Consider the following 27,500-nt stretch of genomic DNA (forward strand, 5'->3'; position numbering starts at 1 on the left):
ATTCTGTTCTGTTAGTATTCTGTTCTGTTAGTATTCTGTTTTTTGTTGTCCTCTCTGTGATAGGGGGCAGTATTTTCACGTCCGGATGACAAGCGTGCCCAAAGTAATATGCCTGCTACTCAGGCCCAGAAGCTAGGATATGCATATGAGTAGTAGATTCGGATAGGAAACATTCTGAAGTTTCTAAAAGTGTTTGAATAATGTCTGTGAGTATAACAGAACTGATTTGGCAGGTGAAACCCCGAGCACAATCCATCCAGGGAAAATGTTTTTTGAGGTCAATATGTTTTCCATTAGTTTTCTATGGCAAGCCCATTTTAATAGAAATATTCTTGCAGTTCCTATGGCATCCACTAGATGTCAACAGTGTTTGGAAATTGATTGATGTTTTTCCTTTGAGTAATGAAGAAGTAGCCCTTTCCTTTCTGGGAGTATAGCCAAGTGGACTCTCTCGTTTGGGCGCTCGCTCCACTTTCATTTTATCCGCTTTTGAACAGTTTATCCTGTCTTAAATTTTAGCGAATATTTACATTTTAAAATATCTAAAGTTGGATTGGGAAAGTTGTTTGAAATGTTTGGACCAAGATTACAGGTAATTTATTAGATGATTTGATGTCATGTTGGGTGATTTGGAACCGGTGTTTTTCTGAATCAAACGCGCCAAATAAATTGACATTTTGGGGAGATATCGACGGAATTAATCGAACAAAATGACCATTTGTGATGTTTATGGGACATATTGGAGTGCCAAAGGAAGAAGATCTTCAAAGGTGAGGCATGAATTATATCGTTATTTCTGAGTTTTGTGTCGCGCCTGGCGGGTTTAAATATGACTGTCATGTATTTGTTTGATGGGGTGCTGTCCTCAGATAATATCATGGTTTGCTTTCACCTTAAAGCCTTTTTGAAATCTGACATGGTGGCTGGATTAACAAGAAGTTAAGCTTCATTTTGGTGTATTGCACTTGTGATTGTATTAAAATGAAATATTTCTAATAATTGAATTTTAATTTGGCTCTCTGCCATTTCACCGGATGTTGTCAAATCGATCCCGTTAACGGGATTTGATCCATTAGAAGTTATTCTGTTCTGTGTTGTTCTGTTGTTAGTCTGTTGTTCTGTAATTATTATGTTGTTCTTTTGTTATTATGTTGTTCTGTGATTATTCGGTAATTCTGTTCTGTTATTATTATTTTGTTCTGTTATTATTCTGTTATTATGTTGTTCTGTTATTATTCTGTTATTATGTTCTGTTGTTATTCTGTTGTTCTTTTATATTTCTGTGTTCCGAGTTATTCTGTTGTTCTGTTTTTCTAAAATATTATTTTGGTCTGTTCTTCTGTTGTTGTTCTGTTGTTATTCTGTTGTTCTGTTATTATTCTGTTGTTCTGTGTTTAGGCTATGGGTTCTATTGGGTTTAACACACACTGACTCTAATATAACCTCTCACTGACTAGTTTTACACACACTGACTGTATTGTAACCCCTCACAGACTCTAGTGTAACACACACGGACTCTAGTTTTACACACACTGACTCTATTGTAACCCCTCCCTGACTCTATTATTACACACACTGACTCTATTGTAACACACACTGACTCTAGTGTACAACACACACTGACTCTAGTGTACAACACACACTGACTCTAGTGTACAACACACACTGACTCTAGTGTTATACACAATGACTCTAGTGTACAACACACACTGACTCTAGTGTACAACACACACTGACTCTAGTGTTATACACACTGACTAGTGTACAACACACACTGACTCTAGTGTACAACACACACTGACTCTAGTGTTATACACACTGACTAGTGTACAACACACACTGACTCTAGTGTTATACACACTGACTAGTGTACAACACACACTGACTCTAGTGTACAACACACACTGACTCTAGTGTACAACACACACTGACTCTAGTGTTATACACACTGACTAGTGTACAACACACACTGACTCTAGTGTTATACACACTGACTAGTGTACAACACACACTGACTCTAGTGTACAACACACACTGACTCTAGTGTACAACACACACTGACTCTAGTGTTATACACACTGACTAGTGTACAACACACACTGACTCTAGTGTTATACACAATGACTCTAGTGTAAAACACACACTGACTCTAGTGTTATACACAATGACTCTAGTGTACAACACACACTGACTCTAGTGTTATACACAATGACTCTAGTGTACAACACACACTGACTCTAGTGTACAACACACACTGACTCTAGTGTTATACACACTGACTAGTGTACAACACACACTGACTCTAGTGTTATACACAATGACTCTAGTGTACAACACACACTGACTCTAGTGTACAACACACACTGACTCTAGTGTTATACACACTGACTAGTGTACAACACACACTGACTCTAGTGTTATACACAATGACTCTAGTGTACAACACACACTGACTCTAGTGTTATACACAATGACTCTAGTGTACAACACACACTGACTCTAGTGTACAACACACACTGACTCTAGTGTTATACACACTGACTCTAGTGTACAACACACACTGACTCTAGTGTACAACACACACTGACTCTAGTGTTATACACACTGACTCTAGTGTACAACACACACTGACTCTAGTGTACAACACACACACACCTTGTCCAGCTCAGTCTTTCTGGGCATCATGGGAGAAGTGGGCTCCTCTGGTCCTTTTCCCTGACTAACTTTATGGACCACCTGAGAACACACACACACACACACACACACACACACACACACACACACACACACACACACACACACACACACACACACACACACACACACACACACACACACACACACACACACACACACACACACACACACAGATAAGGAAGGGAAAGGGAAAGTATGTGTGTGACAGAATGTGTGTTTGCATAGGTCAAATCAAATCAAAATTGATTTGTCACGTGCGCCAAATACAACAGGTTACAGTGAAATGCTTACTTACAGGCTCTAACCAATAGCGCAAGAAATGTATTAGGTGAACAATAGGCAGGTAAAGAAATAAAACAACAGTAAAAACACAGGCTGTATACAGTAGCGAGGCTATAAAAGTAGCGAGGCTATATACAGACACCAGTTAGTCAGGCTGATTGAGGTAGTATGTAGATATGGTTAAAGTGACTATGCATATATGATGAACAGAGAACAGCAGAAGTGTAAAAAGAGGGGTTGGCGGGTGGTGGGACACAATACAGATAGCCCGGTTAGCCAATGTGCGGGAGCACTGGTTGGTCAGCCCAATCGAGGTAGTATGTACATGAATGTATAGTTAAAGTCACTATGCATATATGATAAACAGAGAGTAGCAGCAGCGTAAAAAAGAGGGGTTTGGGGGGTCACACAATGCAAATAGTCCGGGTAGCCATTTAATTGCCTGTTCAGGAGTCTTATGGTTTGGGGGTAAAAACTGTTGAGAAGCCTTTTTGTCCTAGACTTGGCACTCCGGTACCGCTTGCCATGCGGTAGTAGAGAGAACAGTCTATGACTGGGGTGCCTGGGGTCTTTGACCATTTTTAGGGCTTTCCTCTGACACCGCCTGGTGTAGAGGTCCTGGATGGCAGGCAGCTTAGCCCCAGTGATGTGCTGGGCCGTATGCATTAGCCTCTGTAGTGCCTTGCGGTCAGAGGCCGAGCAATTGCCGTACCAGGCAGTGATGCAACCAGTCAGGATGCTCTCGATGTTGCAGCTGTAGAAACTTTTGAGGATCTCGGTACCCATGACAAATCTTTTTAGTTTCCTGGGGGGAATAGGCTTTGTCGTGCCCTCTTCACGACTGTCTTGGTGTGTTTGGACCACTCTAGTTTGTTGTTGATGTGGACACCAAGGAACTTGTTGAAGCTCTCAACCTGCTCCACTACAGCCCCGTCGATGAGAATGGGGGCGTGCTCGGTCCTCTTTTTCCTGTAGTCCACGTTCATCTCCTTTGTCTTGGTTACATTGAGGGATAGGTTGTTATTCTGGCACCACCCGGCCAGGTTTCTGACCTCCTCCCTATAGAGGCTGTCTCGTCGTTGTCTGTGATCAGGCCTACAACTGTTGTGTCGTCTGCAAACTTCATGATGGTGTTGGAGTCGTGCCTGGCCATGCAGTCGTGGGTGAACTGGGAGTACAGGAGGGGACTGAGCATGCACCCTTGGGGAGCTCCAGTGTTGAGGATCAACATGGCAGATGTGTTGCTACCTACCCTCACCACCTGGGGGCGGCCCACAGGAAGTCCAGGATCCAGTTTTAGAGGGAGGTGTTTAGTCCCAGGATCCTTAGCTTAGTGATGAGCTTTGAGGGTACTATGGTGTTGAACGCTAAGCTGTAGTCAATGAATAGCATTCTCACATAAGTGATCCTTTTGTCCAGGTGGGAAAGGGCAGTGTGGAGTGCAATAGAGATTGCATCATCTGTGGATCTATTTGGTTGAGCCATTACCAACCTTTCAAAGCACTTCATGCCTACGAACGTGAGTGCTACGGGTCTGTAGTCATTTAGCAGGTTGCCTAAAGGTGCATGCATTTGTGTGTTGTGTGTGTTTTGTCCTCACCCTGAGCCACCTGTGTGCCTGCTCCCTGCTCTGCACAGCCAAGACCAGAGCCTCTCCACTGGGTGGAGTGAACCTCAGCTCATGTCTCTTCCTGCGTCCGTCTTTAGGGGTGTAGACCACAGTGCACTGGAGCAAGGGCAGGTCAAAATATGGGGACACGTCCTTAGAGCTCTTATAGCACTGGAGGAAAGAACACAGGGGTTAAGGATTGTGTGTGTGTGTGTGTGTGTGTGTGTGTGTGTGTACCTGTAGCCTGTTGTCCCGTATGACAGTCAGTTGCTTAGCCCACTGTCCGAAGCGTTTCTTTCGCAGCAGGAAGGCACAGATCCTACAGTCCCTGGCGGGGAGCATGGAGCTCTCATCACTAGGCCACTGGTGGGTCAGCCTGGACCTTGGCCCTGCTCCCCTTTCCTCTTCATCTTCCTCATACGACTCATAGGAACTACTCAGAGCATCAGAGTCATTGCCTGGGGGGAGCAATACCAAGAAACTACAGTTAGACTGAGACCAATCAGAAGAAACTACAGTTAGTAGTTGGCTTGTCACCTAAAACCCTGACAAACTTTTACAGATGCACAATTGAGAGCATCCTGTCGGGCCGTATCACCGCTTGTTACGGCACCGCCCTCAACAGCAAGGCTCTCCAGAGGGTGGTGTGGTCTGCACAACACATCACCGGGGGCAAACTTCCTGCCTTCCAGGACACCTACAGCTCCCGATGTCACAGGAAGGCCAAAACGATCATCAAGGACAAGAACCACCTGAGCCACGGCCTGTTCACCCCGCTACCATCCAGAATGTCGAGGTCAGTACAGGTGCATCAAAGCAGGGACCGAGAGACTGAAAAACAGCTTCCATCTCAAGGCCATCAGACTGCTAAACAGCAATCACTAACTCAGAGGCTGCTGCCTACATAGAGACTCACTAGTCACTTTAAATAATGCCACCTTAATAATGTTTACCTATCATACATTACTCATCTCATATGTATCTACTCCATCTTATACTATTCATTGCATCTTGCCTATGCCGTTTGGCCATCGCTCAACCATATATTTACATGGACATATTCTTATTCCATCCCTTTAGATGAGTGTGTATTAGGTAGTTGTTGGGGAACTGTTAGAATACTTGTTAAATATTACTGCACTGTTGGAACTAGAAGCACAAGCATTTCGCTACACTCGCATTAACATCTGCTAACCATGTGTATGTGATCAATAATATTTGATTTGATTTAGACCGAGACCAATCAGAAGAAACTACAGACTGAGACCAATAAACTACAGTTAGACTGAGCCCGATCAGAATAATCTCCAGTTAGACTGAGACCAATCAGAATAAAGCACAGTTAGACTGAGACCAATCAGATTAAACTACAGACTGAGACCAATAAACTACAGTTAGACTGAGCCCAATCAGAATAATCTTCAGTTAGACTGAGACCAAATCAGAAGAAACTACAGTTTGACTGAGACCAATAAACTACATAGACTGAGACCAATCAGAAGAAACTACAGTTAGAGTGAGACCAATCAAATTAAACTACAGTTAGACTGAGACCAATAAATTGCAGTTAGACTGAGCCCGATCAGAAGAATCCTCAGTTAGACTGAGACCAAATCAGAAGAAACTACAGTTAGACTGAGACCAATAAACTACAGCTAGACTGAGACCAATCAGAAGAAACTTCAGTTAGACTGAGACCAATAAACTACAGTTAGACTGAGACCAATCAGAAGAATCTTCAGTTAGACTGAGACCAAATCAGAAGAAACTACAGTTAGACTGAGACCAATAAACTACAGTTAGACTGAGCCCGATCAGAAGAAACTACAGTTAGACTGAGACCAATAAACTACACTTAGACTGAGACCAATCAGAAGAAACTTCAGTTAGACTGAGACCAATCAGAAGAAACTACAGTTAGACTGAGACCAAGAAACTACAGTTGGACTGAGACCAATCAGAAGAAACTACAGATTAAACTACAGTTAGACTGAGACGAATAAACTACAGTTACACAGAACCCAAACTGGTTGCGCGCGTGCGCCATTGTGCATACATTTATTTTGTCCCCCCACACCAAACTTGATATATTAACCTGCGTGTCGTGATCACAACAAATTCTGAACCAATGACATTAATTCTGGAGACAGGTCGAAAAGCATTAAACATGTATGGCAATTTAGCTAGTTAGCTTGCACTTGCTAGCTAATTTGTCCAATTCAGATAGCTTGCTGTTGCTAGCTAATTTGTCATGGCATATGAACATTGAGTTGTTATTTTACCTGAAATGCACAAGGTCCTCTACTCCGACAATTAATCCACATATAAAACGGTCAACCAAATCGTTTCTAATCATCTCTCCTCCTTCCAGGCCTTTTCTTCTCTGGACTTTATAATGCTATTGGCAACTTTCATAAATTAGGTGCATTACCGCCACTGACCTCGTTCGTCTTTCAGTCACCCACGTGGGTATAACCAATGAGGAGGTGGCACGTGGGTACCTGCATCCATAAACCAATGAGGAGATGGGAGAGGCAGGACATGCAGTGCGATCTGCGTAACAACTAGAACTGACTTCTATTTTAGCCCTTGGCAATGCAGATGCTCGTTGGTGCGCGCAAGCAGTATGGGTGCAATAATTGAATAATATAGATTTCTTAATGTATTTTGCAACGCTCGCGCACGAGACGTGAGCGGTGTAGTCAGCCTGTTAGACTGAGACCAATCAGAATAAACTACAGTTAGACTGAGACCAATAAACTACAGTTAGAGTGAGACCAATCAGAGTAAACTACAGTTAGACTGAGACCAATCAGAGTAAACTACAGTTAGACTGAGACCAATCAGAGTAAACTACAGTTAGAGTGAGACCAATCAGAGTAAACTACAGTTAGACTGAGACCAATCAGAGTAAACTACAGTTAGACTGAGACCAATCAGAATTGTAACGATGTGCGCTGAGAGTCAGGAAGAAAGTTCAGGGAGTGAGTGATTTAATAAATAAATACAACTTAATACAAAAATAAGAAACACGAACAATGCGCAGAAGTGACACAGAAACAGAAACAATGACGACTGGGGAAGAAGAGTCCGGGTGAGTGTAATTACGCGCAAATGCGCGTAACGCTGGTGACAAAACAAATGACCTAGAGGCCGGAGAGGGAGCACACTTGACAGTACCCCCTCTCCGACACTCCAGCGAGGCTCCAGCCGCAGGACGCCACAGGACGCCAACCAATATGACGATCCCGGTGATCAGGCACGGACCGGTCACCTATGCTAAGGCAGGAACCTGTCAGTCCGGCTAAGGCACGGGAGCATGATGACCTAGAGCGCCGGAGAGAAAGCATACATGACAGTAGCCCCTTCCCGGAGTGTTCGGCTTCAGCCACAGGATGCCAACCACAGGGACGATCCGGAGATTCGGAGCGGACCGGTCGCCTCCGGCTGAGGCGCAGAAACCTGATGAACCGGCTTAGGCATGGGAGCCTATCCAGCTGAGACCTCCCCGGTTGTCTCGGCTGAGGCACGGGAATCTGTTCATCCAGCTTAGGCATGGGAGCCTATCCAGCTGAGACCTCCCCGGTCGTCTCGGCTGAGTCACGGGAATCTGTTCATCCAGCTTAGGCATGGGAGCCTATCCAGCTGAGACCTCCCGGTTGTCTCGGCTGAGGCACGGGAATCTGTTCATCCAGCTTAGGCATGGGAACTTATCCAGCTGAGACCTCCCGGTTGTCTCGGCTGAGGCACAGGAATCTGTTCATCCAGCTTAGGCATGGCAGCCTCTCCAGCTGAGACCTCCCGGTTGTCTCGGCTGAGGCACGGAATCTGTTCATCCAGTTTAGGCATGGGAGCCTATCCAGCTGAGACCTCCCGGTTGTCTCGGCTGAGGCACAGGAATCTGTTCATCCAGCTTAGGCATGGCAGCCTATCCAGCTGAGACCTCCCCGGTTGTCTCGGCTGAGGCACAGGAATCTGTTCATCCAGCTTAGGCATGGCAGCCTATCCAGCTGAGACCTCCCCGGTTGTCTCGGCTGAGGCATGGGAATCTGTTCATCCAGCTTAGGCATGGGAGCCTATCCAGCTGAGACCTCCCCGGTTGTCTCGGCTGAGGCACAGGAATCTGTTCATCCAGCTTAGACATGGCAGCCTATCCAAACCACTGAGGCATGGGAGCCTACAAACCGGCTGAGGCCTCCCAGGTAGCTCTGCTCCAACACCCGGACCCAACATCACCCCCCCCAAAAAAAGAAACACTCCCTGATACTTCCTTTTGTTGAGTCATCATTCTGTTACAATGTGCGCTGAGAGTCAGGAAGCAAGTTCAGGGAGTGAGTGTTTTAATAAATAAAAACAACATAATACAAAAATAAGAAACACAAACAACAGAACTGACACAGAAACAATGACGACTGGGGAAGAAACCAAAGGGAGTGACATATAAACAAGGAGGTGATGGAGTCCAGGTGAGTGTCTGGTGAGTAGTGTGCACCATAAACGAGCAGCCTGGTGACCTAGAGGCCAGAGAGGGAGCACACACGACAAGAGTGAACTATAGTTAGACTGAGACCAATAAACTACAGCTAGACTGAGACCAATCAGAAGAAACTACAGTTAGACTGAGACCAATAAACTACAGCTAGACTGAGACCAACCAGAAGAAACTACAGTTAGACTGAGACCAATAAACTACAGCTAGACTGAAACTACAGTTAGACTGAGAAACCAATAAACTACAGCTAGACTGAGACCAATCAGAAGAAACTACAGTTAGACTGAGACCAATAAACTACAGCTAGACTGAGACCAATCAGAAGAAACTACAGTTAGACTGAGACCAATAAACTACAGCTAGACTGAGACCAACCAGAAGAAACTACAGTTAGACTGAGACCAATAAACTACAGCTAGACTGAGACCAATCAGAAGAAACTACAGTTAGACTGAGACCAATAAACTACAGCTAGACTGAGACCAACCAGAAGAAACTACAGTTAGACTGAGACCAATAAACTACAGCTAGACTGAGACCAATCAGAAGAAACTACAGCTAGACTGAGACCAATCAGAAGAAACTACAGCTAGACTGAGACCAACCAGAAGAAACTACAGCTAGACTGAGACCAATCAGAAGAAACTACAGCTAGACTGAGACCAATAAACTACAGCTAGACTGAGACCAATCAGAAGAAACTACAGCTAGACTGAGACCAATACACTACAGCTAGACTGAGACCAATCAGAAGAAACTACAGTTAGACTGAGACCAATAAACTACAGCTAGACTGAGACCAATAAACTACAGCTAGACTGAGACCAATCAGAAGAAACTACAGTTAGACTGAGACCAACCAGAAGAAACTACAGTTAGACAGAGTTGTTGTCTGTGTTAAGGGATGAAACTTCTTCAAAATATCTTTAGGAGTGAAATGTTAACACGTTTCTCGCTTTTTTTTGTGTGAATTATAGCTCAGAAGTTCACTCTTGATTGTAGAAAAGATACACACACACACACATTCTGTACGTCTGCACATGTTTCTGACCAAGAACAGAACGTCAATGTCACCCTGAAAAAGGAGTTGTATCCACACAGACCAGAAGCTATGTACCTGGTCTCGTTGTGGTACTGTAGGATATGTTTTCTACAACGTTTGACTCACAGGAGTTTTTGCGTTGCCTTCCGTTGATGCAGGTAGAAGGAGAGTTGTTGTCTGCATCCTCATAGTAACCATCCTCTATGGAGTTAGGAGGGCTGGAGCTCCCACGTGTGGTGATGTACTCTGGCTGCTTTCCAGGGCTGAGAGGTACTGCCTCTTCATAGTAAGCCTCAGGATGGGGGGTGGTGGGCAGGGGAGGAGGGGTCTCTGATGAGCGGGGGGGAGAGGAGTCTGGACTGCTCTATAGGATAGGTAAACACAGATACTGCACTTATATTACATATCACACACCAACATGTAACCATATATATATATATTTATATATAGATTAATCCCTCGCACGCATGCACACACATACATACACACACCACACAAACATTGTGCAAAGCTAGGTCAGTTGGTAAATATGTGTAGAATGGGACTAGACAGGAGACGCTCCACACCAGCTTGACGGATGAGCTCTGAGAGCACTATGAGGGGATCATCTAACACTATGGAGGATCATCTAACACTGTGGAGGATCATCTAACACTATGGAGGATCATCTAACACCATGGAGGATCACCTAACACTATGGAGGATCATCTAACACCATGGAGGTTCATCTAAAACTATGGAGGATCATCTAACACTATGGAGGAACATCTAACAATATGAAGGATCATCTAACACTATGGAGGATCATCTAACACTATGGAGGATCATCTAACACCATGGAGGATCATCTAACACCATGGATGATCATCTAACAATATGAAGGATCATCTAACACTATGGAGGATCATCTAACACTATGGAGGATCATCTAACACCATGGAGGATCATCTAACACTATGGAGGATCATCTAACACTATGGAGGATCATCTAACACCATGGATGATCATCTAACACTATGGAGGATCATCTAACACTATGGGATCATCTAACACCATAGAGGATCATCTAACACCATGGACGATCATCTAACTCTATGGTTCTGGAGTGGGATCATCTAATACTAGGGGGGTTCATCTAACAGTAGACAGAGAGCAGTGTGGGGGATCATCTAACTCCCGAAGATAGATCAACAGAGACAAGCATGTGTGCACAGAAAGTCCTCTGCCCATCAATGTCTTTCTCTGTATCTCTCTCTTTGTGTCTCTATCTCTCACTGGGGAGCTGTAGCAGGTCTCAGAGGAGACTGATGTGCTGATAGTGACTGACAGCTTGAGGGACAGTCTTGTTATAACTGCCCTGCAGCGAGAGAGAGAGAGAGAGAGAGAGAGAGAGAGAGAGAGAGAGAGAGAGAGAGAGAGAGAGAGAGAGAGAGAGAGAGAGAGAGAGAGAGAGAGAGAGAGAGAGAGAGAGAGAGAGAGAGAGAGAGAGAGAGAGAGAGAGAGAGAGAGAGAGAGAGAGAGACAGTCCAGAACCAATTCAATTCAAGGGGCTTTATTGGCATGGGAAACGTATGTTAACATTGCCAAAGCAAGTGAAGTAGATCATATACAAAAGTGAAATATACAAAAAAAATGAACAGTAAACATTAAACTTATAGAAGTTCCACACCTCTCTGTCATCTCCTCTTACTGCCACACCTCTCTGTCATCTCATCTTACTGTCACACCTCTCTGTCACCTCCTCTTACTGCCACACCTCTCTGTCACCTCCTCTTACTGCCACACCTCTCTGTCATCTTCTCTTACCCACACCTCTCTGTCATCTCCTCTTACTGCACCTCTCTGTCATCTCCTCTTACTGCCACACCTCTCTGTCATCTCCTCTTACTGCCACACCTCTCTGTCATCTCTCCTCTTACTGCCACACCTCTCTGTCATCTTCTCTTACTGCCACACCTCTCTGTCATCTCATCTTACTGTCACACCTCTCTGTCATCTCCTCTTACTGCCACACCTCTCTGTCATCTCCTCTTACTGCCACACCTCTCTGTCATCTCCTCTTACTGCCACACCTCTCTGTCACCTCCTCTTACTGCCACACCTCTCTGTCATCTCCTCTTACTGCCACACCTCTCTGTCATCTCCTCTTACTGCCACACCTCTCTGTCATCTCCTCTTACTGCCACACCTCTCTGTCATCTCCTCTTACTGCCACACCTCTCTGTCATCTCCTCTTACTGCCACACCTCTCTGTCATCTCCTCTTACTGCCACACCTCTCTGTCACCTCTCTGTTTCATAGACACACAGAAAAACATGAACACACAGGAATGGTAACATGTGTGTTGTGTGTAGCTCACCTGTTTTAAGGCTGTTGTGTCATGTCTGTGTGTGTCAGTGTGTGTGTCCTGCTTCTGGTCCTTTGTCATGTCTTTCAGCTCCCCCATGTCACAGTCTGGACAGTGAGGTAGAAGACAGTTAAAGAGAACGTTTGGGATTTTACAACTTGAAGTAAGGTGGCTGCTCAACCTGAAAGTAGTCTATGTGCAAGGCGAAACTGCTGGAAAATCTTTAATGCCCTGCCTGTTCAAATAAAGTTAGTATCGCTCCAAGAACCAAACTCACCAAGGGTCTCGAATAGGGATTCCACAAAGCTGGTGCCTTGCCTGTAGATTGATTGGTTCATATACAAGTAGTCTGGTCCTGTCGCTGGGGGAAAGAAAACTAAACAATTAAACACACTTTCATAACCAGCTCATGTTGTTAGATCTGTGATGTATCTGTTGACTGTCTGTCTGTTCCTACCTGTCTGTACCTGTCTGTCCCAGACCTGGGTCACTTCATCTGTATCTGTCTGTCTGTTCCTACCTGTCTGTACCTGTCTGTCCCAGACCTGGGTCACTTCATCTGTATCTGTCTGTCTGTTCCTACCTGTCTATAACTGTCTGTCCCAGACCTGGGTCACTTCATCTGTATCTGTCTGTCTGTTCCTACCTGTCTATAACTGTCTGTCCCAGACCTGGGTCACTTCATCTGTATCTGTCTGTCTGTTCCTACCTGTCTATAACTGTCTGTCCCAGACCTGAATCACTTCATCTGTATCTGTTGACTGTCTGTCTGTTCCTACCTGTCTGTACCTGTCTGTCCCAGACCTGGGTCACTTCATCTGTATCTGTCTGTCTGTTCCTACCTGTCTATAACTGTCTGTCCCAGACCTGGGTCACTTCATCTGTATCTGTTGACTGTCTGTCTGTTCCTACCTGTCTGTACTTGTCTGTCCCAGACCTGGGTCACTTCATCTGTATCTGTCTGTCTGTTGCTACCTGTCTATAACTGTCTGTCCCAGACCTGGGTCACTTCATCTGTATCTGTCTGTCTGTTCCTACCTGTCTATACCTGTCTGTCCCAGACCTGGGTCACTTCATCTGTATCTGTTGACTGTCTGTCTGTTCCTACCGGTCTGTACCTGTCTGTCCCAGACCTGGGTCACTTCATCTGTATCTGTCTGTCTGTTCCTACCTGTCTGTACCTGTCTGTCCCAGACCTGGTTCACTTCATCTGTATCTGTTGACTGTGTGTCTGTTCCTACCCCTGTCTGTACCAGACCTGGGTTCAGTTACTATTTGAAATCATTTCAACCATCTATCTGTGCTTGAATGAGTTTGCCGTCTTCCACCTGGAACTCTGGCAGACTAAAGCAAACACTAAAAAGTATTTTAATGATTTCAAATAGTATTTGAATCGAGTTCTGATCTACAGTATACCTCTGCTTGTCTGCTACCTGTGGGCTGTAGCTGTCTGTCTGTCTGTTGTTTCCTAACTGTGTGCTGTAGCTGTCTGTCTGTCTGTTGTCTGCTACCTGTGGGCTGTAGGTGTCTGTCTGTCTGTTGTCTGCTACCTGTGGGCTGTAGCTGTCTGTCTGTCTATAGTTTCCTACCTGTGGGCTGTAGCTGTCTGTCTGTCTGTCTGTTGTCTCCTACCTGTGGGCTGTAGGTGTATGTCTGTCTGTACTCTCCCACCTGTGGGCTGTAGGTGTCTGTCTGTCTGTAGTTTTCCTACCTGTGGGGTGAAGCTGTCTGTCTGTCTGTCTGTAGTCTCCTACCTGTGGGCTGTAGGTGACTGTCTGTCTGTAGTTTTCTACCTGTGGGGTGTAGCTATTACAGGGGCTGAGTCACTGGCTTACTGGGGCTCTCTCATGCCGTCCCTGCTGTCCCCAGTCCACCTGGCCGTGCTGCTGCTCCAGTTTCAACTGTTCTGCCTTCTTATTATTCGAACATGCTGATCATTTATGAACATTTGAACATCTTGGCCATGTTCTGTTATAATCTCCACCCGGCACAGCCAGAAGAGGACTGGCCACCCCACATATGCTCTCTCTAATTCTCTCTTTTTTTCTCTCTCTCGGAGGACCTGAGCCCTAGGACCATGCCCCAGGACTACCTGACATGATGACTCCTTGCTGTCCCCAGTCCATCTGACCGTGCTGCTGCTCCAGTTTCAACTGTTCTGCCTTATTATTATACGACCATGCTGGTCATTTATGAACATTTGAAAATCAAATCAAATCAAATTTTATTTGTCACATACACATGGTTAGCAGATGTTAATGCGAGTGTAGCGAAATGCTTGTGCTTCTAGTTCCGACAATGCAGTAATAACGAGCAAGTAATCTAACTAACAATTCCAAAAAAAACTACTGTCATACACAGTGTAAGGGGATAAAGAATATGTACATAAGGATATATGAATGAGTGATGGTACAGAGCAGCATAGGCAAGATACAGTAGATGATATCGAGTACAGTATATACATATGAGATAAGTATGTAAACCAAGTGGCATAGTTAAAGTGGCTAGTGATACATGTATTACATAAGGATGCAGTCGATGATATAGAGTACAGTATCAACGTATGCATATGAGATGAACAATGTAGGGTAAGTAACATTATATAAGGTAGCATTGTTTAAAGTGGCTAGTGATATATTTACATCATTTTGGCCCATGATTAAGGTGGCTGGGGAGTCAGTGTCATTGACAGATTGGCAGTAGCCACTCAATGTTAGTGGTGGCTGTTTAACAGTCTGATGGCCTGAGATAGAAGCTGTTTTTCAGTCTCTCGGTCCCAGCTTTGATGCACCTGTACTGACCTCGCCTTCTGGATGGCAGCGGGGTGAACAGGCAGTGGCTCGGGTGGTTGATGTCCTTGATGATCTTTATGGCCTTCCTGTCATCGGGTGGTGTAGGTGTCCTGGAGGGCTAGTTTGCCCCCGGTGATGCGTTCTCAGACCTCACTACCCTCTGGAGAGCCTTACGGTTGAGGGCTGTGCAGCCCATACCAGGCGGTGACCAGCCCCCAGGATGCTACATCTGTAGAAGTTTGAGTGACTTTTGGTGACCCCAGCCTCCATCTGAAGAGGCGCTGCTGCGCCTTCCTCAGTTGTCTGTGTGAGTGGACCAGTTCTTTGTCTGTGATGTGTATGCCGAGGAACTTAAAACTTGCTGGTTCCATCGATGTATGAACATTTGAACATCTTGGCCATGTTCTGTTATAATCTCCACCCGGCACAGCCAGAAGAGGACTGGCCACCCCACATAGCCTGGTTCCTCTCTAGGTTTCTTCCTAGGTTTTGGCCTTTCTAGGGAGTTTTTCCTAGCCACCGTGCTTCTACACCTGCATTGCTTGCTGTTTGGGGTTTTAGGCTGGGTTTCTGTACAGCACTTTGAGATATCAGCTGATGTACGAAGGGCTATATAAATAAATTTGATTTGATTTGATTTGATTTAGCTGTCTGTCTGTAGTCTCCTACCTGTGGGCTGTAGGTGTCTGTCTGTCTGTAGTTTCCTATATGTGGGCTGCAGCTGTTTGTCTGTAGTCTCCTACCTGTGGACTGTAGCTGTCTGTCTGTAGTCTCCTACCTGTGGGCTGTAGCTGTCTGTCTGTAGTCTCCTACCTGTGGGCTGTAGCTGTCTGTCTGTAGTCTCCTACCTGTGGGCTGTAGCTGTCTGTCTGTAGGCTCCTACCTGTGGGCTGTAGCTGTCTGTCTGTAGGCTCCTACCTGTGGGCTGTAGATGTTTCAGAAGGTTCCTAACAGAGGTCTTCTTCTCCTCAGTTGGAGTGCTCAGAGTCTCGTGGTCCAGCAGCTTCAGCAGAACGTTGAGCTCCGTCACCAGGACCTCCATCGCTAAGGAAGAGGTCAGAGGTTAGAGATCATAGGTTAAAGGTCAGGGAGGGAGAGGACAGAGGTCAATCGACCCAGAGTAAACAACCGCTGGGTGAGTGACAACTCTCTCTTTGTTACTGTCAACAAACACAGGCACGCATATCCATGCCTCTGTGTCTCTCTCTGATCCATCTCTGCCCCCCTCCCTTTATGCCTCTCTGTCTCTCTCTGGTCCATCTCTGCCTCCCTCCCTTCCTGCCTCTGTGTCTCTCTAAGGGATCTCTGTCTCTCTAATGGATCTCTGTCTCTCTAAGGTATCTCTGTCTCTCTAAGGGATCTCTGTCTCTCTAAGGGATCTCTGTCTCTCTAAGGGATCTCTGTCTCTCTAAGGGATCTCTGTCTCTCTAAGGGATCTCTGTCTCTCTAAGGGATCTCTGTCTCTCTAAGGGATCTCTGTCTCTCTAAGGGATCTCTGTCTCTCTAAGGGATAGGGGAAACGCCGTAAAACCCTTCCATATGTCCAGTACGTAGAAACATACCATCATGGTGAACACAAGCATTTTGCTATACCCGCATTAACTTCTGCTAAATATGTGTATGTGACCAATACAACGTGATGTGATTTGAAAGCCCAGTCAGCTTTCAGGAGTATATTATTCACATGGGACTAGACCGCTCCCTGTTTTCAGAACACAATGGAAATAAACCTACAGCTCTGCATGCAGGTGTATTCTCCTGAGAGCAGGTCTGTCTGTCTGTGAACCTACAGACACAGTGACCTGGACTAACCATGAGCTCATTGGACAACCCTACCTCTCTCTCTCTGTCTCTCTCTGTCTCTCTCTCTCTCTCTCTCTCTCTCTCGTAATCTACCTCATCCTTCTCTCTCGTAATCTACCTCATCCTTCTCTCTCGTAATCTACCTCATCCTTCTCTCTCGTAATCTACCTCATCCTTCTCTCTCGTAATCTACCTCATCCTTCTCTCTGCTCTGTCTCTCCTATGGACTCCTCTCCCCCTTTCCTATGGTCTCCTCTCTCCCTCTCCTATGGTCTACTCTCCCCTTCTCCTATGGACTCCTCTCCCCCTTTCCTATGGTCTCCTCTCTCCCTCTCCTATGGTGTCCTCTCTCCCCTCTCCTATGGTCTCCTCTCCCCCCTCTCCTATGGTCTCCTCTCTCCCCCTCTCCTATGGTCTACTCTCCCCCCCCCCTATGGTCTCCTCTCTCCATCTCCTATGGTCTCCTCTCTCCCTCTCCTATGGTCTCCTCTCTCCCTCTCCTATGGTCTCCTCTCTCCCTCTCCTATGGTCTCCGCTCTCCCTCTCCTATGGTCTCCTCTCTCCCCCTCTCCTATGGCCTCCTCTCTCCCCTCTCCTATGGTCTCTCTCCCCCTCTCCTATGGTCTCCTCTCTCCATCTCCTATGGTCTCCTCTCTCCCTCTCCTATGGTCTCCTCTCTCCCTCTCCTATTGTCTCCTCTCTTCCTCTCCCATGGTCTCCTCTCTCCCCTCTCCTATGGTCTCCTCTCTCCCTCTCCTATGGTCTCCTCTCTCCCCCTCTCCTATGATCTCCTCTCTCCCCCTCTCCTATGGTCTAATCTCTCCCCTCTCTCCCATGGTCTCCTCTCTCCCTCTCCTATGGTCTCCTCTCTCTCCCTCTCCTATGGTCTCCTCTCTCTCCCTCTCCTATGATCTCCTCTCGCTCCCTCTCCTATGGTATCCTCTCGCCCCTCTCCTATGGTCTCCTCTCTCCCTCTTCTATGGTCTCCTCTCTCCCTCTCCTATGGTCTCCTCTCTCCCCTCTCCTATGGTCTCCTCTCTCCCTCTCCTATGGTCTCCTTTCTCCCCTCTCCTATGGTCTCCTCTCTCCCCTTTCCTATGGTCTCCTCTCTACCTCTCCTATGGTCTCCTCTCTCCCTCTCCTATGGTCTCCTCTCTCTCCCTCTCCTATGATCTCTTCTCTCCACTCTCCTATGGTCTCCTCTCTCTCTCTCTCCTATGATCTCTTCTCTCCACTCTCCTATGGTCTCCTCTCTCCCCTCTCCTATGATCTCCTCTCTCCCTCTCCTATGGTCTCCTCTCTCTCCCTCTCCTATGGTCTCCTCTCTCCCTCTCCTATGGTCCTCTCTCTCTCTCCTATGGTCTAATCTCTCCCCTCTCTCCCATGGTCTCCTCTCTCCCTCTCCTATGGTCTCCTTTCTCCACTCTCCTATGGTCTCCTCCCTCCCCTCTCCTATGATCTCTTCTCTCCACTCTCCTATGGTCTCCTTTCTCCCCTCTCCTATGGTCTCCTCCCTCCCCTCTCCTATGATCTCTTCTCTCCACTCTCCTATGATCTCCTCTCTCCCTCTCCTATGGTCTCCTCTCTCCTCACACACAGTATAATAATAGGCTGTGTCTGTGTCTAAATTGATTTCATGTGACAGCTACTCAGATGGTGTGTGAGGATCTCCATGTTTCATAAAGATGGAAGATAACCGGATGGGTAGAGAAGATAGATGTTATATTTGCACAGACGCATGCCCCCCCACACACACACACACACATGCCCACACACTCTCTGACCAGTTGTTCTCTGTCAGTTCTCTGTATGATGTAGTTGTCTGACAGTGGGTTGTTAAGCCCATTGGAGGACCACATCAGGAAAGTTAGGAAGCAACACTGTTCACACACACACACGGCCGGTCAGTTCTCTCTGGTCGACATTAGTGATTATATCATGATTACTCTCTCTGCGTCCCAAATAGTGGTTGGAGGGGGAGGCAGGTAGCCTAGTGGTTAGAGCGTTAGACTAGTAACTGAAAGGTTATCCCCGAGCTGACAAGTTAAAAATCTGTCGTTCTGCCCCTGAACAAGGCAGTTATTAACCCACTGTTCCTAGGCCATCATTATAAATAAGAATGTGTTCTTAACTGACTTGTCTGGATAAAAAAAGGTCAAATAAATAAACAAAATAAAAATGACACACTGTCCCTTACATAGTGCATTACCTCTGAGTCCGGTTGATCCTGGTAGAAAGTAGTGCACTACTTTTGAGTCCTATTGGTCCTGGTAGAAAGTAGTGCACTACCTCTGAGTCCTATTGGTCCTGGTAGAAAGTAGGGCACTACTTCTGAGTCCTATTGGTCCTGGTAGAAAGTAGTGCACTACTTCTGAGTCCTATTGGTCCTGGTAGAAAGTAGGGCACTACTTCTGAGTCCTATTGGTCCTAGTAGAAAGGAGTGCACTAAGGAAATAGGGAACCATTTGGGACGCATGCTGGGAGATGTCCAGCACTCAGAATAAACTCACTAGGGGACAGACATATAGCAGACATGTTAACTACATGCCAGCATTCAGTCTTCTACCTATCAGACATGTTAACTACACACCAGCATTCAGTCACACACATAGCAAACATGATAACTACACGCCAGCATTCAGTCTTCTACCTATCAGACATGATAACTACACGCCAGCATTCAGTCACACACATAGCAAACATGATAACTACACGCCAGCATTCAGTCACACACATAGCAAACATGATAACTACACGCCAGCATTCAGTCACTACCTAGCAAACATGATAACTACACGCCAGCATTCAGTCACACCTAGCAAACATGATAACTACACGCCAGCATTCAGTCTTCTACCTATCAGACATGTTAACTACACACCAGCATTCAGTCACACACATAGCAAACATGATAACTACACGCCAGCATTCAGTCTTCTACCTATCAGACATGATAACTACACGCCAGCATTCAGTCTTCTACCTATCAGACATGATAACTACACGCCAGCATTCAGTCTTCTACCTATCAGACATGTTAACTACACACCAGCATTCAGTCACACACATAGCAAACATGATAACTACACGCCAGCATTCAGTCTTCTACCTATCAGACATGTTAACTACACACCAGCATTCAGTCACACACAGGTTTTGAATGAAACAGTGATAAGTGGGAGGCTGCATTCAGTCTGTCTGTCCTAGTCAGACATGTTAAGGCTGTATGCCAGCATTCAGTCTTCTATGTTCCATTGGGAGGTTTTGAATGAATTACCAGTTGATCAGTGGGAGGCTGTATGTCCTAGTGGGAGGCTGTATGTCCTAGTGGGAGGCTGTATGTCCTAGTGGGAGGCTGTATGTCCTAGTGGGAGGCTGTATGTCCTAGTGGGAGGCTGTATGTTCCATTGGGAGGCTGTATGTCCTAGTGGGAGGCTGTATGTCCTAGTGGGAGGCTGTATGTCCTAGTGGGAGGCTGTATGTCCTAGTGGGAGGCTGTATGTCCTAGTGGGAGGCTGTATGTCCTAGTGGGAGGCTGTATGTTCCATTGGGAGGCTGTATGTCCTAGTGGGAGGCTGTATGTCCTAGTGGGAGGCTGTATGTCCTAGTGGGAGGCTGTATGTCCTAGTGGGAGGCTGTATGTCCTAGTGGGAGGCTGTATGTCCTAGTGGGAGGCTGTATGTTCCATTGGTAGGCTGTATGTCCTAGTGGGAGGCTGTATGTCCTAGTGGGAGGCTGTATGTCCTAGTGGGAGGCTGTATGTCCTAGTGGGAGGCTGTATGTCCTAGTGGGAGGCTGTATGTTCCATTGGAAGGCTGTATGTCCATTGGGAGGCTGTATGTCCTAGTGGGAGGCTGTATGTCCTAGTGGGAGGCTGTATGTCCTAGTGGGAGGCTGTATGTCCTAGTGGGAGGCTGTATGTTCCATTGGTAGGCTGTATGTCCTAGTGGGAGGCTGATGCATATAAGGCCCTGCCCCGCCCCCCTTTCGGAAAAGCTGACCATGACTCCATTTTGTTGATCCCTGCCTACAGACAGAAACTAAAACAAGAAGCTCCCACGCTGAGGTCTGTCCAACGCTGGTCTGACCAAGCTGACTCCACACTCCAAGACTGCTTCCATCACGTGGACTGGGAGATGTTTCGTATTGCGTCAGACAACAACATTGACGAATACGCTGATACGGTGTGCGAGTTCATTAGAACGTGCGTTGAAGATGTCGTTCCCATAGCAACGATTAAAACATTCCCTAACCAGAAACCTTGGATTGATGGCAGCATTCGTGTGAAACTGAAGGCACGAACCACTGCTTTTAATCAGGGCAAGGTGTCTGGTAACTTGACTGAATACAAACAGTGCAGCTATTCCCTCCGCAAGGCTATCAAACAAGCTAAGCGCCAGTACAGAGACAAAGTAGAATCTCAATTCAACGGCTCAGACACAAGAGGTATGTGGCAGGGTCTACAGTCAATCACGGACTACAGGAAGAAACCCAGCCCAGTCACGGACCAGGATGTCTTGCTCCCAGGCAGACTAAATAACTTTTTGCCCGCTTTGAGGACAATACAGTGCCACTGACACGGCCTGCAACGGAAACATGCGGTCTCTCCTTCACTGCAGCCGAAGTGAGTAAGACATTTAAACGTGTTAACCCTCGCAAGGCTGCAGGCCCAGACGGCATCCCCAGCCGCGCCCTCAGAGCATGCGCAGACCAGCTGGCCGGTGTGTTTACGGACATATTCAATCAATCCCTATACCAGTCTGCTGTTCCCACATGCTTCAAGAGGGCCACCATTGTTCCTGTTCCCAAGAAAGCTAAGGTAACTGAGCTAAACGACTACCGCCCGTAGCACTCACATCCGTCATCATGAAGTGCTTTGAGAGACTAGTCAAGGACCATATCACCTCCACCCTACCTGACACCCTTGACCCACTCCAATTTGCTTACCGCCCAAATAGGTCCACAGACGATGCAATCTCAACCACACTGCACACTGCCCTAACCCATCTGGACAAGAGGAATACCTATGTGAGAATGCTGTTCATCGACTACAGCTCGGCATTCAACACCATAGTACCCTCCAAGCTCGTCATCAAGCTCGAGACCCTGGGTCTCGACCCCGCCCTGTGCAACTGGGTACTGGACTTCCTGACGGGCCGCCCCCAGGTGGTGAGGGTAGGCAACAACATCTCCTCCCCGCTGATCCTCAACACTGGGGCCCCACAAGGGTGCGTTCTGAGCCCTCTCCTGTACTCCCTGTTCACCCACGACTGCGTGGCCACGCACGCCTCCAACTCAATCATCAAGTTTGCGGACGATACAACAGTGGTAGGCTTGATTACCAACAACGACGAGACGGCCTACAGGGAGGAGGTGAGGGCCCTCGGAGTGTGGTGTCAGGAAAACAACCTCACACTCAACGTCAACAAAACTAAGGAGATGATTGTGGACTTCAGGAAACAGCAGAGGGAACACCCCCTATCCACATCGATGGAACAGTAGTGGAGAGGGTAGCAAGTTTTAAGTTCCTCGGCATACACATCACAGACAAACTGAATTGGTCCACTCACACAGACAGCATCGTGAGGAAGGCGCAGCAGCGCCTCTTCAACCTCAGGAGGCTGAAGAAATTCGGCTTGTCACCAAAAGCACTCACAAACTTCTACAGATGCACAATCGAGAGCATCCTGGCGGGCTGTATCACCGCCTGGTATGGCAACTGCACCGCCCTCAACCGTAAGGCTCTCCAGAGGGTAGTGAGGTCTGCACAACGCATCACCGGGGGCAAACTACCTGCCCTCCAGGACACCTACACCACCCGATGCTACAGGAAGGCCATAAAGATCATCAAGGACATCAACCACCCGAGCCACTGCCTGTTCACCCCGCTGTCATCCAGAAGGCGAGGTCAGTACAGGTGCATCAAAGCTGGGACCGAGAGACTGAAAAACAGCTTCTATCTCAAGGCCATCAGACTGTTAAACAGCCACCACTAACATTGAGTGGCTACTGCCAACACACTGTCAATGACACTGACTCTACTCCAGCCACTTTAATCATGGGAATTGATGGGAAATGATGTAAATATATCACTAGCCACTTTAAACAATGCTACCTTATATAATGTTACTTACCCTACATTGTTCATCTCATATGCATACGTTGATACTGTACTCTATATCATCGACTGCATCCTTATGTAATACATGTATCACTAGCCACTTTAACTATGCCACTTGGTTTACATACTTATCTCATATGTATATACTGTACTCGATATCATCTACTGTATCTTGCCTATGCTGCTCTGTACCATCACTCATTCATATATCCTTATGTACATATTCTTTATCCCCTTACACTGTGTATAAGACAGTAGTTTTTTTTTGGAATTGTTAGTTAGATTACTTGCTTTTTATTACTGCATTGTCGGAACTAGAAGCACAAGCATTTCGCTACACTCGCATTAACATCTGCTAACCATGTGTATGTGACAAATAAAATTTGATTTGATTTGATTTGATATGTCCTAGTGGGAGGCTGTATGTTCCATTGGTAGGCTGTATGTCCTAGTGGGAGGCTGTATGTTCCATTGGTAGGCTGTATGTCCTAGTGGGAGGCTGTATGTTCCATTGGTAGGCTGTATGTCCTAGTGGGAGGCTGTATGTCCTAGTGGGAGGCTGTATGTTCGATTGGTAGGCTGTATGTCCTAGTGGGAGGCTGTATGTCCTAGTGGGAGGCTGTATGTCCTAGTGGGAGGCTGTATGTTCCATTGGTAGGCTGTATGTTCCAGTGGGAGGCTGTATGTCCTAGTGGGAGGCTGTATGTCCTAGTGGGAGGCTGTATGTCCTAGTGGGAGGCTGTATGTCCTAGTGGGAGGCTGTATGTTCCATTGGTAGGCTGTATGTCCTAGTGGGAGGCTGTATGTCCTAGTGGGAGGCTGTATTTTCCATTGGTAGGCTGTATGTTCCAGTGATGAAAGTTGATTATGTTGATAAGGTCAGTTAAAATCAAAAGGAAACTGGGTAGACCCAAACCATTTGTTGGCCTGAGGAGTAGGCTTTAGCTCAATGTCCAAACACTCAGACTGTGTCACAAATGGCCCTGGTCAAAAGTAGTAACCTGCGTAGAGAATAGGGTGCTGTTTAGGAAACAGACAAAGTCAGACGAGCCAGGTTCGAACCCACTGGGTCAAACATGTGAAACACATTGAGTTCCTGAACCAGGGGGACTCAGCAGTGAAACACATTGTGTTCCTGAACCAGGGGGACTCAGCAGTGAAACACATTGAGTTCCTGAACCAGGGGGACTCAGCAGTGAAACACATTGAGTTCCTGAACCAGGGGACTCAGCAGTGGAACACATTGAGTTCCTGAACCAGGGGACTCAGCAGTGAAACACATTGAGTTCCTGAACCAGGGGGACTCAGCAGTGAAACACATTGAGTTCCTGAACCAGGGGGACTCAGTAGTGAAACACATTGAGTTCCTGAACCAGGGGGACTCAGCAGTGGAACACATTGTGTTCCTGAAGCATGGCGACTCAGCAGTGACACATTGAGTTCCTGAACCAGGGGGACTCAGCAGTGAAACACATTGAAATCAAATCAAATCAAATCAAATCAAATCAAATTTTATTTGTCACATACACATGGTTAGCAGATGTTAATGCGAGTGTAGCGAAATGCTTGTGCTTCTAGTTCCGACAATGCAGTAATAACGAACAAGTAATCTAACTAACAATTCCAAAAAAAAAAATAACTACTGTCTTATACACAGTGTAAGGGGATAAGAATATGTACATAAGGATATATGAATGAGTGATGGTACAGAGCAGCATAGGCAAGATACAGTAGATGATATTGAGTACAGTATATACATATGAGATGAGTATGTAAACCAAGTGGCATAGTTAAAGTGGCTAGTGATACATGTATTACATAAGGATGCAGTTGATGATATAGAGTACAGTATCTATGTATGCATATGAGATGAATAATGTAGGGTAAGTAACATTATATAAGGTAGCATTGTTTAAAGTGGCTAGTGATATATTTACATCATTTCCCATCAATTCCCATTATTAAAGTGGCTGGAGTAGAGTCAGTGTCATTGACAGTGTGTTGGCAGTAGCCACTCAATGTTAGTGGTGGCTGTTTAACAGTCTGATGGCCTTGAGATAGAAGCTGTTTTTCAGTCTCTCGGTCCCAGCTTTGATGCACCTGTACTGACCTCGCCTTCTGGATGACAGCGGGGTGAACAGGCAGTGGCTCGGGTGGTTGATGTCCTTGATGATCTTTATGGCCTTCCTGTAGCATCGGGTGGTGTAGGTGTCCTGGAGGGCAGGTAGTTTGCCCCCGGTGATGCGTTGTGCAGACCTCACTACCCTCTGGAGAGCCTTACGGTTGAGGGCGGTGCAGTTGCCATACCAGGCGGTGATACAGCCCGCCAGGATGCTCTCGATTGTGCATCTGTAGAAGTTTGTGAGTGCTTTTGGTGACAAGCCGAATTTCTTCAGCCTCCTGAGGTTGAAGATGCGCTGCTGCGCCTTCCTCACGATGCTGTCTGTGTGAGTGGACCAATTCAGTTTGTCTGTGATGTGTATGCCGAGGAACTTAAAACTTGCTACCCTCTCCACTACTGTTCCATCGATGTGGATGGGGGTGTTCCCTCTGCTGTTTCCTGAAGTCCACAATCATCTCCTTAGTTTTGTTGACGTTGAGTGTGAGGTTATTTTCCTGACACCACACTCCGAGGGCCCTCACCTCCTCCCTGTAGGCCGTCTCGTCGTTGTTGGTAATCAAGCCTACCACTGTTGTGTCGTCCGCAAACTTGATGATTGAGTTGGAGGCGTGCGTGGCCACGCAGTCGTGGGTGAACAGGGAGTACAGGAGAGGGCTCAGAACGCACCCTTGTGGGGCCCCAGTGTTGAGGATCAGCGGGGAGGAGATGTTGTTGCCTACCCTCACCACCTGGGGGCGGCCCGTCAGGAAGTCCAGTACCCAGTTGCACAGGGCGGGGTCGAGACCCAGGGTCTCGAGCTTGATGACGAGCTTGGAGGGTACTATGGTGTTGAATGCCGAGCTGTAGTCGATGAACAGCATTCTCACATAGGTATTCCTCTTGTCCAGATGGGTTAGGGCAGTGTGCAGTGTGGTTGAGATTGCATCGTCTGTGGACCTATTAGGGCGGTAAGCAAATTGGAGTGGGTCAAGGGTGTCAGGTAGGGTGGAGGTGATATGGTCCTTGACTAGTCTCTCAAAGCACTTCATGATGACGGATGTGAGTGCTACGGGGCGGTAGTCGTTTAGCTCAGTTACCTTAGCTTTCTTGGGAACAGGAACAATGGTGGCCCTCTTGAAGCATGTGGGAACAGCAGACTGGTATAGGGATTGGTTGAATATGTCCGTAAACACACCGGCCAGCTGGTCTGCGCATGCTCTGAGGGCGCGGCTGGGGATGCCGTCTGGGCCTGCAGACTTGCGAGGGTTAACACGTTTAAATGTCTTACTCACTTCGGCTGCAGTGAAGGAGAGACCGCATGTTTTCGTTGCAGGCCGTGTCAGTGGCACTGTATTGTCCTCAAAGCGGGCAAAAAGTTATTTAGTCTGCCTGGGAGCAAGACATCCTGGTCCGTGACTGGGCTGGGTTTCTTCCTGTAGTCCGTGATTGACTGTAGACCCTGCCACATGCCTCTTGTGTCTGAGCCGTTGAATTGAGATTCTACTTTGTCTCTGTACTGGCGCTTAGCTTGTTTGATAGCCTTGCGGAGGGAATAGCTGCACTGTTTGTATTCAGTCATGTTAACAGACACCTTGCCCTGATTAAAAGCAGTGGTTCGCGCTTTCAGTTTCACACGAATGCTGCCATCAATCCACGGTTTCTGGTTAGGGAATGTTTTAATCGTTGCTATGGGAACGACATCTTCAACGCACGTTCTAATGAACTCGCACACCGAATCAGCGTATTCGTCAATGTTGTTGTCTGACGCAATACGAAACATCTCCCAGTCCACGTGATGGAAGCAGTCTTGGAGTGTGGAGTCAGCTTGGTCGGACCAGCGTTGGACAGACCTCAGCGTGGGAGCTTCTTGTTTTAGTTTCTGTCTGTAGGCAGGGATCAACAAAATGGAGTCGTGGTCAGCTTTTCCGAAAGGGGGCGGGGCAGGGCCTTATATGCGTCGCGGAAGTTAGAGTAACAATGATCCAGGGTCTTTCCACCCCTGGTTGCGCAATCGATATGCTGATAAAATTTAGGGAGTCTTGTTTTCAGATTAGCCTTGTTAAAATCCCCAGCTACAATGAATGCAGCCTCCGGATAAATCGTTTCCAGTTTGCAGAGAGTTAAATAAAGTTCGTTCAGAGCCATCGATGTGTCTGCTTGGGGGGGGATATATACGGCTGTGATTATAATCGAAGAGAATTCTCTTGGTAGATA

The 27,500-nt window shown here is 46.7% G+C and overlaps 1 protein-coding gene across 3 annotated transcripts in view; it reads right to left on the reverse strand.

Moving 5' to 3' along the window:
* LOC112240733 (actin filament-associated protein 1-like 1) overlaps positions 1 to 27,500 on the reverse strand; it is a 59,776-nt gene that overhangs the window by 11,658 nt on the left and 20,618 nt on the right. For 2 of the 3 annotated variants that reach the window (XM_042303325.1, XM_042303324.1), the window contains exons 2-8: positions 16,180 to 16,305; positions 12,747 to 12,830; positions 12,482 to 12,576; positions 10,249 to 10,486; positions 4,826 to 5,046; positions 4,580 to 4,759; positions 2,656 to 2,736 (exon numbers count right to left, since the gene is read on the reverse strand). In XM_042303325.1, the coding sequence (XP_042159259.1) occupies positions 2,656 to 2,736; positions 4,580 to 4,759; positions 4,826 to 5,046; positions 10,249 to 10,486; positions 12,482 to 12,576; positions 12,747 to 12,830; positions 16,180 to 16,305 (1,025 nt within the window). The remainder of the gene's footprint in view (positions 1 to 2,655; positions 2,737 to 4,579; positions 4,760 to 4,825; positions 5,047 to 10,248; positions 10,487 to 12,481; positions 12,577 to 12,746; positions 12,831 to 16,179; positions 16,306 to 27,500) is intronic. The other variant, XM_042303326.1, reaches the window with a different exon arrangement.

The sequence above is a fragment of the Oncorhynchus tshawytscha genome, linkage group LG21, assembly GCF_018296145.1.
Source record: "Oncorhynchus tshawytscha isolate Ot180627B linkage group LG21, Otsh_v2.0, whole genome shotgun sequence".
Classification (NCBI taxonomy): Eukaryota; Metazoa; Chordata; class Actinopteri; order Salmoniformes; family Salmonidae; genus Oncorhynchus; species Oncorhynchus tshawytscha.